The sequence below is a fragment of the Oryza sativa genome, chromosome 10 (assembly GCF_034140825.1).
Source record: "Oryza sativa Japonica Group chromosome 10, ASM3414082v1".
Taxonomy (NCBI): Eukaryota; Viridiplantae; Streptophyta; class Magnoliopsida; order Poales; family Poaceae; genus Oryza; species Oryza sativa.
In genome coordinates, this window is record NC_089044.1 from 2,715,821 (window position 1) to 2,728,866 (window position 13,046).

General features: G+C 45.1%; 2 protein-coding genes across 3 annotated transcripts; both read right to left on the reverse strand.

Annotated features, from left to right (window-relative positions):
• Positions 1-1,748: 1,748 nt before the first annotated feature.
• Positions 1,749-4,745, reverse strand: LOC4348095 (carnosic acid synthase). Its single transcript, XM_015757995.3, has 2 exons — positions 3,656-4,745; positions 1,749-2,451 (listed from the first exon to the last, which is right to left on the reverse strand). The coding sequence occupies exons 1-2, from the start codon at positions 4,664-4,666 to the stop codon at positions 1,837-1,839; spliced, it is 1,626 nt and encodes a 541-aa protein (XP_015613481.1). The 5' UTR covers positions 4,667-4,745; the 3' UTR covers positions 1,749-1,836.
• Positions 4,746-8,757: 4,012 nt separating this feature from the next.
• Positions 8,758-11,878, reverse strand: LOC112936560 (uncharacterized). 2 transcript variants are annotated; one of them, XM_066304933.1, is made up of 3 exons: positions 10,723-11,878; positions 9,913-10,119; positions 8,758-9,043 (listed from the first exon to the last, which is right to left on the reverse strand). In XM_066304933.1, exons 1-3 carry the CDS (start codon positions 11,703-11,705, stop codon positions 9,034-9,036), a joined length of 1,200 nt encoding a protein of 399 aa, XP_066161030.1. In that variant the 5' UTR covers positions 11,706-11,878; the 3' UTR covers positions 8,758-9,033. The 2 variants fall into 2 exon arrangements, with proteins under 2 accessions (XP_066161030.1, XP_066161029.1); XM_066304932.1 differs by having other exon boundaries at positions 8,758-9,040; positions 10,723-11,852.
• Positions 11,879-13,046: the final 1,168 nt, after the last annotated feature.

Consider the following 13,046-nt stretch of genomic DNA (forward strand, 5'->3'; position numbering starts at 1 on the left):
GGATGGGTGTTTGTCATGTGATGATGAAATGCAGGACATATGAGTATGACTCATCCCATCCGCGCGTCCACCCAAGGCTCATCAAAGAAAAATCCCTTCAATCATCCCATCCATCCTTTTCTCTCCAATCAAATAAGGCCTATCCCAACGACCTTCCAACCAAATACAAGACAATAACATCTCATCATTTCCCACTTTATGTTGAAATCAAACATATATATACCTAGGATACACATGAACCTTACAAAAGCTCCTGATGTTATCTGTTTGTTCCTTAACTATATGTAGTACTATAGTTCTCACTCCATGCTATTGGCCTCGTCTACAGTAGTTCACTGTCATTAGCCCATCTAAAGCCCAATCAATCCATCTGTGGCTGGTGCTCTCTCTTCTGTCCGTATGCTAGCTTCGAAAGAACTACACTAATATTGTCTTGTTGCCTAATGGAATGAGATTGCAAATTAAACTTGCATTATTTGGATGGACTTTAAGTTCAAGGTTATCAGTGTGTTACTATAATATCTACACAAATAATAGTGGAAATTGTTGTTGTTGTACTAGGTTGATCATGGGTCCTAGTAGTGGTGTGATGGTGGTGGTGGTAGGTAATGGTAGGTTATTGCAGCAATGGCGGCATTGGTAGTATTCGTTTGTCGTCATAGTAGTATAGCAGTAGCGGTAGCCATAAAAGTAATAATATTATCTATTAGTTTAAAAATATAATTACTTCTCCACCTATTTTCTCATCTTAACTAATCCCAATTATATACTATTTAATTTCTCAACTTACTTTTTTTCATCTCACTACTACAGACAAGATTTTTTCGTGCGGTGGTCCGGCCTATTTGCACCCAGGTGTCTGTGAAAATCATTATTTTCACGTGCGGGTGGGCCGACCGCACAGGATAATCGATTATCCCGTGCGGTCGTGTTATACCACCCGTACGGAAAAAAAACCAAAAATAAAAAAAAACAAGAAAATCGCCGCCGGCCGCCGGACCGCACCCACCCGGCCGCCGCCGAGCCCGCCATCGTCGTCGCTGTTGAGCCCGCCCGCCGCCGCCATAGTTGTGCCGGCCGCCACCGCCGCCAGATCCGCTGCCTTGACGATGCACGTGATGACTAGGAGGAGGACGACGAGCGCACGACGGAACCTTGCCTTGCCTTGCCGGAGCGCACGACGTCTGTTGCCTTGCCTTGCCTTGACGTAGCCGAGCGCACAACGAGGACGACGACCAAGAGGAGGGGAAGCCTGGCCGCCGCCGCTACTGCCGCCTCGCTACTCGCCGCCGCGCCCGGCCACCGCCGTCGCCCAGGCCGCCGCCATCGCCGGCCCAACAGAGGGGAATGGGAGGAGGGGAGGGGGAGGAGGAGGGGAAGCCGGCCAGGAAGGTGTGGGGGAGGAGGTGGGAAGCCGGCCGGGTGTGTGGCTGGGAGAGGAGTAAAAGGAAGAGATAAGGTAGAGAGAGAGAGAGGGGAGTGGTTGAGGGAGAATAAAAGGGAAAAAGGAAGAGAGAGATGGGAAAATTTTGAAGTGGGTGAGAGGGAAAGGACGGAGGATTATCCCGTGCGGTTGGATTAGGACGTCCACACGGGAAAATCGATTTTCCCGTGCGGGCGACAGCCCAGCGCTGGTCCCCCTATTTTTTCGTGTAGTTCCACTTACGGACCGCATGTAAACAAAAGGGGGGGCGTCCAGGAAAATCAATCCTGTAGTAGTGTCTTAAACCAATCACAATCATTCCCTATTTAATTTCAGATACTTTTTATAAATCCGTCTTATATTTTAGGATAAATGACACATTTTATTCGGGAATACATTACACAAATTACACATTACACAATATTCTTTGCTATAGCATGTAGGGGGGTCGCCATAGACAGTGTTATTCCAAACTTTTCTGCCATGTCTACGCCACCGTTCTTCTTCACTACTTCAGGCAGTGTCCACTGAAACTGATGAACTAGCGAGGCAAGCATAACATGCAGCATTCTATTTGCTACCGGATATCCGAGGCAGAAACGTCGTCCGGCACTGAATGGAATAAGTTCCATGTTGGTACTACCTGATGACAAACTGATCTCCTTTTGTAGGAATCTCTCTGGTATAAACTTGTCTGGTTCAATCCAAACCTCTGAATTCTGATGAATTGCCCATGTATTTACTATCACAGTGGTTTCTTTGGGGATTTTATACCCTTGTATTTCAACTGGGACGGCTGCTTTGTACATTAGCAGTGGTATGGCTGGATGTAGCCTGTGTGTTTCCTTGATGACTGCTTGAAGATAGGGAAGTTGGTCGATGTCTTCTTCATCTATGCAAGTTTTTGAGCCAATGACCTTTTTGAGCTCTTCTTGTAATTTTGTCATAGTTTGAGGATTCTGCAGTAGCTCGGCCATTGCCCACTCTATTACAGCTGAGCTTGTTTCACTGCCCGCCATTAGTAAATCCTGAAATTGGTTAAGCAATGTAAGTAATTTAGATAAATCGAATATCTTAACCAAAAAGTCAATCTTTACAGAATTCAATCTTAAAATATATGGTTATTTGCTACTGAACACCACGTACATTAATCAAAATATTCATTTTCGATTGAATAGGAGAGCAAAAATAGTGCGAAAGGACAAATATGCCACCGGCCTTGGTCATTTCGCTAGCTAGTACATTTGTCCTTTCATACTATTTATCTCTCTTTTATTTAATAAAAATGAATATTTTAACCAACATGATGTCCCTAGTAGTAAATAACCATACTTTGAAAGTATCTTTCCCAAAGATCAACTTTTAGTGTCCAAAAGCTAAAACCACTTAGGAGCCGTACGTGATGTCCTCCCGTAAAATTTGCCTTTAAATAAATGTGTAAATACCACCAAACTTATATTGAAAACACACCCACGTGCAAACAGACCAACCCAGAGAAAATATTTAAAGCCTAACAAAAACCTAGGCAGATGATTATAGAAATCACCTTATGCATAAAATATAGTTTGTTCTAAAGTGTTTTCGCTCCTTCAATCTTTATTTTTCATGTACCTAAATAGTTGTAAAAAATTTTGGAAAATAACTTTGTTAGAGATAACTCTAGCCGTGGTCACTGGGCTTCCGTCCACCCATTATGTTTTAGTGACTACGAAGTCTAATTAATGAAAAGTAGCCACAAACTGTCATGCCATGATTATTACTATCTTCTATAACAATCACGTTGTTTATTGCTCAGTAGCATTTTTTTGCCTCTTTGTAAAACATATGTGCATGCGGTGAGAAAAGTTACTTTTGGGCGTGGTTTTTCTGTTCTGAAAGGGTGATGAATTATCCAACTTTTTATAATATGTTAAGATACAATAATCGAACAGATTAACTATTATAAAGTTGTAAAGTAATTGGAAAAACATCCTTAACAAACCTATACTCCTTTTTTAAAATAGATGATGTGGCTACCTTTTTATATGATATTTAACCATTCGTTTTATTAAAAATAAATAAATATTATTTTATTATGACATGTTAATTATGTATTAAAGAAATTTTAGATATGATTTATATTTTAGAATATTTATACTAAAATTTCAAAATATGGCATACAGTCAAAATATAATTAAAAGTAAACTGTATAATCTGGTAAAAAACTGAGATATATAGGATACATATACTTACGGCCATAAATGCTCTTATCACACCCCGGTTCATGGTGAGGCTGCTGTCGTCATTCTGCTCCTCTTTCTCCGACATGTCCAGCATCACATCAAGCAGGTCCTTCTCCTTCTCCCCGTGCGCGGCGCCGCAGCCACCGGCCGTTTCCCGGCCACGCATCCGCCGTTCGACATGGCCGTCGATCAGTTGGTACATCCACGTGATGTGCCTCGCCGTCCTTCGCCGCAGGCCCTGCAGATCGGCCATGGCCACCACCGGGAAGAACTCCGACACGTTGGGCGTCATCGTCAGCAGCGCGAACTCCCGCGCCGCGTCGCGGAACCGGCACGACGTCGCGGCGTCGATGCCCGCCGAGAACAGCGCCCCGAACAGTAGGCTCGCCATGGCCGCGAACGCCGCCCTCCCGACGTCGACCACCGCCGCGCCGCCTCCGCCGGACGCCGCAGCCAGCTCCGCCACGTGGCGGAGGAGGCCGCGCACGGCGTCTCGGCGCAGCGGGCGCTGCTCCTCGACCCGCCGTGGCGAGAACAGCTGCTCGGCGCCGAGCCGGCGCAGCGCGCGCCACCGGTGGTGGCGCGTCGGGAACGCGAAGATGGAGTTGCCGTCGTGCCCGTCGGTGCTCCACGCGTCCGGCGTGCCCCGGTCGGTGATGCTGGCGCCGTGCCTGTGCAGGACGTCGCGCGCCGTGGCCGGCGAGGAGGCCACGACGGCGAGCATCGTGCCCAGGCGGAGCGTCACCAGCGGGCCGTACCGCTCGGCGACGCACGCCAACGAGCGGTGCGGGAGCTCACCGGCGACGTCGAGGAGGTTGCCGATGACCGGAAGCGGCCTCGGGCCCGGTGGAAGACGGCGGCGAGCGTCTGAGAGAAGCTGGAAGACATGGGAGCAGAGCAGCAAGAGTGCAAGTGAACAGATGCATCCGATGAAGATGGCCATTGATGAACGCTGGACTTTGGAGAATGAATGAACCTGTACTGCCGATCGATCTCGATCCATATGGAAATATAAAAGCATTACCCGTTGAAGAGTATGCGTTTTATGATTTGATGTGAAGTGACACCGTGACAGAAATTAAGAGGACAATAATTTAACTGAACATTTTCGCTTGAGTCGTGTACTAGGCTTTCATCTGTTGGCCTCTTTTGATGGAGAAGCTAGCAGCCATTCAAGAATTCTTTAGCTTTGGTTCATCCGTTGCTTTCCATTATGTCCTTGCATGGTAATACATGGGTTTCTTTTCCTGCTAGTTGATACTCCATTCGTATTTTAATGTATGACGCCATTGACTTTTTATTAACGTTTGACCATTCGTCTTATTCAAAAAATTTATGTAATTATCATTTATTTTATCGTGACTTTATGTTATTATCAAATATTTTTTAAGCATGACATAAATATTTTTATATTTACATAAAAATTTTGAATAAGATGAATAGTCAAATGTTGTTCGAAAAGTTAACGGCGTCATATATTAAAATACGGAGGGAGTAATAACCTTCATTCAACAAAAAAATCCCTCCTTGCCCCCTCAGTGTCTTGCAGATTTTGGACCCTTCAATAGTCAACACCTTTACCTTACCTCCCGCTCCGATGATCTCGTTGATCTCCGGCGGCGGCAACGGCGTAGGGAAGAAGAAGAGGGCACAGGGGAATTATTCCTAACTTCTCCAACGAATCAAAACAATCCAATTAATGGCTCAATATTCCTAAAATTTTAGAGGGAATTTTCTATCAAATGTAGAGTAGGCAGTCTTTTTCTTTTTCACATACCTTCTTTTCCTCTGCCGATTTTGTATAATGTTTGTGTTCATTTCTAGCTATATGCAGAAGCCATGAGTTACACTTCTTAAACCAAGACAACGCCACAGTTGGTTGATGTAGCAATTTCAAATTAGATTTGGAGATAGAAGGACAAACAAATAACAGAAGAATCTATAGAGTTCATTTGGAACAGACGAAGAGGAACGATATATTAAAAAAGAGAAACTTTCTCATGTACACCAGAGTTTGGTTCAATTCCATCTACGTCCATGAGTAACAGACCGTCTTGGCCTCTCGGTTTCTGTGATGAACTGATAATGCACGTGATTACCTGTTAGCTAGGACTGTTCATCGTTTAGTTAATTTTGTACAATTTGTGCTAAACAGAAGAATTAATGTGACATACTATTACTTGGTATTACGAGAAATGTGAATAATGGATGGTTCTCATTATTTAGCTCTAGGACTTTGCTCCAGATAGTACTGGTTCTTCTGCATATGGTTGCTTACCACTTTAATTTGCAAGAAGTTTTGGAAGCTGCCTATGCCTTAAAAAAATTATCCGTTTAATTGCTTGGAGATTTATGAATGTTGGGAAACTTTTTTTTAGCAAAGGGCACAGCTTCATTTTCATTAATAGAAATGATTCGATGAGAAACAGAATGGAAAAACAAAAGAAAGCACAAACAAAAGAAAGCACCCCATACATGTATGTATGTATGTGTGTGTATATATACATATATTCCTCTGAAGGGGACTATTTCTCGAGATGAGAATGACATCTCATTCTCTGCTCCACTATTCATGTTCTGGCAAGACAACGTAGAATAAAACAACTTTTCCCAACACAAAGTTTATCTAAATTGTCAGCTTTTTTTTCTAGGCACCTTGAACCTAAAAAACTCAAGGGGCACTCTCAAAACAACATAAAACCAGCTTTCATTCCATCTTCTCGACACTTAGAGTCGATTGTTGGTAGCCCTCATGCCAACACGGTTGTGTCTTCGATGGTACTTCTCCTAACATAGCTGAAGACTTGCTGTTTGCAAGAGAAGAGTTGTATGAATAGGGTTTGGCCGGGCCTAAGGGCATTCTTGTCCTCATGCCGAACAGTAAATAGTGTTTGCTTGTAATAGGTTGAAGTTGTCTTTTGGTCTCGTGTAAGGTCTATTGTGTGTGTTGTAAGGGTTCTTATCCTCTTCTTTCTTCTCCTTAATATAATGATAAGTAGCTCTCCTGCGTATTAAAAAAACGTTTTTGGGATCTCTCTAGCTAAACTTGGACTTGAAGATCTTACTTGTGACTTGTCTGAGCAGTCAGCTCGCCCTAGCACAATCTTCCTTGCTTTCCACAATTCAAGGGAACCTATAATTGATAAAATGTACAGACATGTTGTATATATGTGAAATTGATTAAAGGGAGATATGGAACACACTATACACCACAACATCAAATAGGAAGCGTTGTCATGCGCATGGGTTCCATGCCTTTGAAACATACCTTCATGGTTTATCATATATATATAGTTATGGATGGAAGGCATCCTTCGAAACCTCTGCAACTTTTCTATCCAAGATAACACAGCTGTGGCAGATAAATGCTACTGTTTTGCAGCGCCATGTTTACACCATCATCATCTTGTTGCTGCCATCAGCCATCATATTTCACAAGATATAGTAGGGAAACAGTAGGGTGGCACCACATCAAACAAAGGAGCAGTGCAATGAATATACAAAACGTAAATAACAATTAAACATGATACATATACGTACTATGTTGTACGAAATTTGAACAATTGACAACTTCACGTACTGATGGGAGAAATCTACACTGGTGGAGAAAGGGGCTTTACTCCTGGTTCGTAACCCCCCTATAGTCCCGGTTTTCAAATCGGGACTACCAATCCGGGACTAAAGATCACTATCTTTAGTCCCGGGTGAAAAAACCGGGAGTAAAAATCCATTTTTAGTCCCGGTTGGTGTTACCAACCGGGACTAAAGATAGAGCCTTTTTAGTCCCGGTTGGTAGAGCTAGACTAGCTAGATCCGGTTGCTCCATTATTATTTTCTTTTCTTCATTATATTGATTTCACCCCATCCCCTTCCCAAAATCCCAAATAAATTATCCCCAAATCCTCAACTCCCCAAATCGATACATCACAGATACATCACAAATTTTACAAAATTCATCATAGATACATCACATTCACATCACACACAAATCAAATACACAGATCTGAATCACAAATTCTAAAAAGAAGAAGAAAAAAAAAGCCCGTTGCCACTGCCGCGCCGGCCGCCAGCCGCCGGCCGCCGGAGCGCCGCCCGCCGCGAGGCCGCCTGGCCCTTCGCCGCACCGCCCGCCACCGCACCGCCCAACGCCGCGCCGCCCCCAACCACCGCGCCACCCGGGCCGCAGCACCGCTCGGCCACCGCGCTGCCCGCGAGGCCGCCTGGGCCGCTGCGCCGCCCGGCCACCGCGCTGCCCACGAGGCCGCCCGGGCCTCCGCGCCGCCGGCCGCCAGGCCCTCCGCCCGCCGGCGCTGGTAGAGGAGAAAGAGGAAAAGGAGGAGAGAAGTTAAAAGGAGAGGAGGAAGAAGAGGAAGAGATATGGAGGAAGAGATAAGGCCAGGGAGGAGATAGAATATATTAACTGCTCCTCCTCCTCCTCGATCTGGTCTCGTACTCTTCGCCGCCCATGTTGCGCATGCCGATCTTTTATTCCGGTTGGTGTTACCAACCGGGACTAAAGATCTATCTTTAGTCCCGGTTGGTAACACTAACCGGGACTAAAGATAATAGAGATCTTTAGTCCCGGTTAGTGTTACCAACCGGGACTAAAGATAGATCTTTAGTCCCGGTTGGTAACACCAACCGGGACTAAAGATAAAAAAAAACTCTATCCTTTTGAACCGGGACTAAAGATATCTTTAGTCCCGGTTTTTATTGCAACCGGGACTATTGTGTATTTTGGCCGACCGACCAAAGATGGTTTCTCCACCAGTGCTAGTTATCTTTTCTGTGCATATTTTTGAAGGTAATTAATTACTATACGTGTTCACTCTATATATCAAGCCATATGCATGTAGGAAGTTCAATGTTGGTTCAGTATCTATATATTCACAGATGAACCAAAATCTTTTGCCTCCATCCATTAAAAACAATATAATCCACAAGATTTTTTTAAAAAAGGAGTCTGCAGTGAAAAAAAAAAGTGAAGTAATGAATGGTAGTGGAAAAAAAATATCATGAAGATAACTTTGATATACTTTAACCAACATAGATCATAGAGGCTGAATTGGAAATCAATAGGAAAAATAAGCTAGATGAGATGCAATAACCAGATTTTCATGCGTCCAAAAATCCACCTTGATTTCATACATGAGTCTCACAACAGAAGTTACGCATGCAGTCATTGAACAACAAAAATCATCTAAGAGAGTACAACGAGTACAAAGTCATTGCAACAAACATATTACATGTATTATTTGTATCAAACAGGTTCAAATTTAACGAAGCAAAAAATCACAAGGCATCCAATCCCTAAAAACTCCATTGCACCTTCATCATTAATCTTCAGCGACATTTGTTGTAGCATGTCAACCCTGTTTTGCTGTTTCTTCACTGCCTTCTGAAAAGAAGTGATGAGAAATAGTGTGATCAGTATATATGTTGCACTCAACAAGCAATTTAATTAAAACTATACAGTTATATTTAATTCTGCAGAAACTTTGTCAAGGATGTTCTATCAGACGACACATGTTACTCGAGCTACAGCAAACTTTTTCAGTAGGGTAAAACTCCCACAAACAGTAAATAATGGAATATTCATATATATTGCAGTCGCAATATGCTTTAACAAATACGGTTTTATATGTTTTCTTATTTGCAAGGGAGTTTTATGTACATTCATATTCCTAGATCAGATTAACTGAGTCCCAAAAGTACCATTGAGCTAAGTTTTGTTACATATTTACAGCAAATAAAATAACTATTTCTGAAACAGAATGGCCACATGTATCTTATAGTAATCTCTAAATTAATGTAAAAATGGCTCAACGGACAATGATTGAAGCATAACCGCACAGAAAGCTAAAAGGTTCAGCTAAATAACAATAATTCACATGTGCTACTGATTCATACAAAAAGCTAGTATTATCACTATATATTATGTTCCTAATTGATTTCTGATAAATCCTGTACATTTCTATATGTTCCTTTGACATCCCAGAACATATATATTTAACAGTTACTTTAGGCATTTCCAATAAGTTAACTGCAATAATCCAAATTGTGTGAACATACTGAAGGTAAAATGGATTTCAAGATTATAGCATTAGTAATGATATGATTATATGGGTTCAGTTGAATGCAAACAAATACAAATTCTTAACTGCTTTGTGCGCGCTTCAGAAATGAAATGGAGAATTTTGTATAAATAATCCATAAAACATTATGTTTGAATGGTAGAAAGCAAGGATAATATATAAACATATATACCTGCGGGAGTTGCGAGTTGGGACATAGAAGGATGCGTATGGGTGCACCATCTCAATATCTCGAGTTTCTTCACAGACCTTCTTAAGCTCCATGGATCCTGGACAGAACATAAAGATCCCGAGCATCGTCCAAAGGAACACTGCGTCGCCCTCCTCAGCGACGCCGATGATCTTCACCGGTGGCAACAGCGGGAACCGAGCATCAGAGCTAGGCAATCAACAACAATGCCATTGTCAGATACCCGGATCACATGATTGAAGTTAAACTCAACCAATCTGGGGTTACTATACTTTTTTTTTTCTTTGGCTCGATTTGGGGCTATACTAGCTATACATATATACACAAACAAAGAGAAAAACAGTGGCAGACACAGGGGTTCCCGGGTATTTCTAGGAAGAATACCCAAAAATTTGTGAAATAAAATTAATATATATAGGTATATCACACATGTATATATTTCGTTCGATCTAATACTTCATTCTAATTCTTTTGTCAACAAATTTATTTTTTTATTGCTGGCTCACCCAATTCTAATCCAATAGCTAACTACCTCAAGTCCCTTAACTCTATCCCACTAAACACAATGGACGGTATATTTCCTGTGTCTGCCAATGGACAAAAACATACAGTACAGTGGTTCTTAATTTCAGATTCACAGTTATAATAAGTTTATAACATAGCACATATTCAAAAGTTCCCAAATTTTTAGCAAAAGAGATTTCTTTATCAAGGTAACAAAACAACTAAAAGTTTGCCAATTTCACGAAATTTCCAACAAAATATCAAAGAACCCATTGGTTTTTTTCAGACCTGGGCAACGGTGCCGATGGGAGATCACGAAGAAGCCCCATGTCGGAGAGCTCAACGGTGCTACGCAGCACCCAGCCTCCGGCCTCCCGCGCCCACAGCCGGACGGTGAGCTCCAGCGCCCCGACGAGGCCGAGCACGCCGTCGCCGCGCGTCTTCATCAGCCGGGCGTTGCCGCAGCGCGGCGGCCGCTGGAACGTGGCCATCGTCCAGTGCTCGACGTCGAACGCGAGGACGAGGTAGCTGTACGCCGAGAGGTACGCCGTGCTCCCCACCACGGCGGACGGCTCGCCGCGGAGGTCGATGCCCCGCGGCAGGTCGACGAACACCTGCGGCGCCGTGGTCCACCTGCCGGTGCGCGACAAGAACGCCGCGCCGAACAGGCGGCCGCCGTCGGTGACGGTGGTGTACACGGCGGCCACGCGGAACGGCCCGTCGGCGTCGGCGTCGTCGTCGTCGCAGATCAGCGTGGCGTTGCATCGGATGGAGTGATGGAGATGGAGTCGTTTATGGGATGCCGCCTTGACGAGGCAGCGCTTGCCGGTGATGGGGTTGTAGACGAGGAAGTAGCAGGAGAATCTGCAGCAGCCGAGCAGGACGCGGCCGCCGCGGCAGTCGAGCACCGTCCATGCGTCGCCGGGGTTTACGTGGGTGTGGCAGCAGGGGACACCCTGGCGGCTTACCGACGGCGGAACGGACAGGGCGAGGGGGCCGGCGCCGGCGCAGACGAAGCGGGCGCCGCCGGGCGCGCCGCCGAAGACGACGGTGTTGTGGAAGAACCCCGCCGTGGCGGGCACCCCGCCGTGGAGCTCGCGGTGGCGGCGGAGGAAGGCCGCGTCGCGCACGACGCGGCGCCACTCCGGGCACACGGCGGAGGCGCGGGCGAGCGCCTGGGGAAGCGCAGGGAGGCGCACCATGATCTCCAGATGGAGCTCGTCGGGCACGGTGGCGGCGGCGGCGGCGGCGAGCGGTCGGCTCAGCGACATGGCGGCTGGCGCGCGCGCGCGACGGCGGCGTGGATGGAATGGATCAGAGCTGAGATCTCCCGGCGGCGCGCGGCTGCGAGATCGGAAATGGGGAATTAGGGTTTGGGGATTGGATTGAAGGCGGCTGCTCGCTGAAGGCGGAAAATGCGGACAAGCGGCGAGGTAGCGATGCTCTCCAGTGACCTGACGCGTTCTTCGTCAGCTTGTCAGTAACTGTTCTTCAGTGAGACTTTTACGCAAAACACCCCGGTTTTTTCTTTTTTTTTTTTTACTCATTTTCTCGCACCATTTGTCTCGTGTGTATTTGCAGTTACCTCGGCAAGGCAGAGAGAAAAAGAAAGTAACCGAATTTTCTTCAGGTAAATTAGAAAACATTTCGGCTATATATTGATCCATGCTATTAGTTTTTAAAGAGTTCTTAATTTGCAATATTGTTTTCCCTAAAAGGGATTTGTTACATTTTAGGCGTCTGAAATTTTATAAATTTTCCGTCACCTAAAGTTTCATATGGCTAAGCTAAACTATGTTTGCAAAACTATGCAATGTACAATTTTGGTCTATTTTAACTACAAAGTTATCATTATGTATATGGTTTTACATTTTTTTTAATCAAGGGACAATTGTGTCCATGCCTCTGCTTTGAACCTCCATTGTTGCTTTGCCCTCACTTTTTAAGGTTTGTAATTTACACCGTTTTCTGAAAACGAAGAAGACATTTGCCAACACTTTAGACAGTTGTTAGGTATGTCCCACGAAATTGAGTTAAATAAATAGGAACGAAAATAGAAAAATGATTTATGAAATATAGGTTTACTCTTCTACCCTTGTAGTAAAAGAAAAGGTTACCCCAACCATCCCGTTGTGTTCCCTGCCACAGCTTTCACCATAAAACCCCTAGGCAGGCAACGGCTAATCCGGCAAGACCACGCGGCGGGCACGGCGGCGGCATTCCAGTGCGTTGAGGCATGCCGTTGTGGCGGGGGTGGATTCGTCATTCCGGTGCATCGATGCAACTATGTGAGGCTGGCGGCCACAGTGTTTTTAGCACCTCAGCACGCGAGAATCATGCAATGCAGCGGAGAGGGTGGTTTCAATGTACCGACGTTGCTGGATGTGTGAAAGAAGGCAGGTGGCTCGGTAGCATAAGGCAAGACCATGTTCATGCCAGCACCGTACCACCTCACGGCCACCGGCCTCAGCTCATCCTCAATCCCTCCCCCTAGCACTCTCCTCTTCCTGCCGCCTCCCCGCAGCACTTTAGCATAATGATCGCCTTCTTCCTCAAAGGCGACAACATCTTTGGAGGGAAGGAGCAGGGACAGGAGGTGGAGGGAGCGTGAA

Excerpts from the sequence above, each read along its gene's own strand:
- LOC4348095 (XM_015757995.3), bottom strand. The coding sequence starts at position 4,666 with ATGCTTTTATATTTCCATATGGATCGAGATCGATCGGCAGTACAGGTT. Across the intron at positions 2,452-3,655 it reads TGATAAGAGCATTTATGGCC|GATTTACTAATGGCGGGCAG; the intron begins GTAAGTATATGT and ends AACCAATTTCAG.
- LOC112936560 (XM_066304933.1), bottom strand. The coding sequence starts at position 11,705 with ATGTCGCTGAGCCGACCGCTCGCCGCCGCCGCCGCCGCCACCGTGCCC. Across the intron at positions 10,120-10,722 it reads CCATCGGCACCGTTGCCCAG|CTCTGATGCTCGGTTCCCGC; the intron begins GTCTGAAAAAAA and ends TTGATTGCCTAG.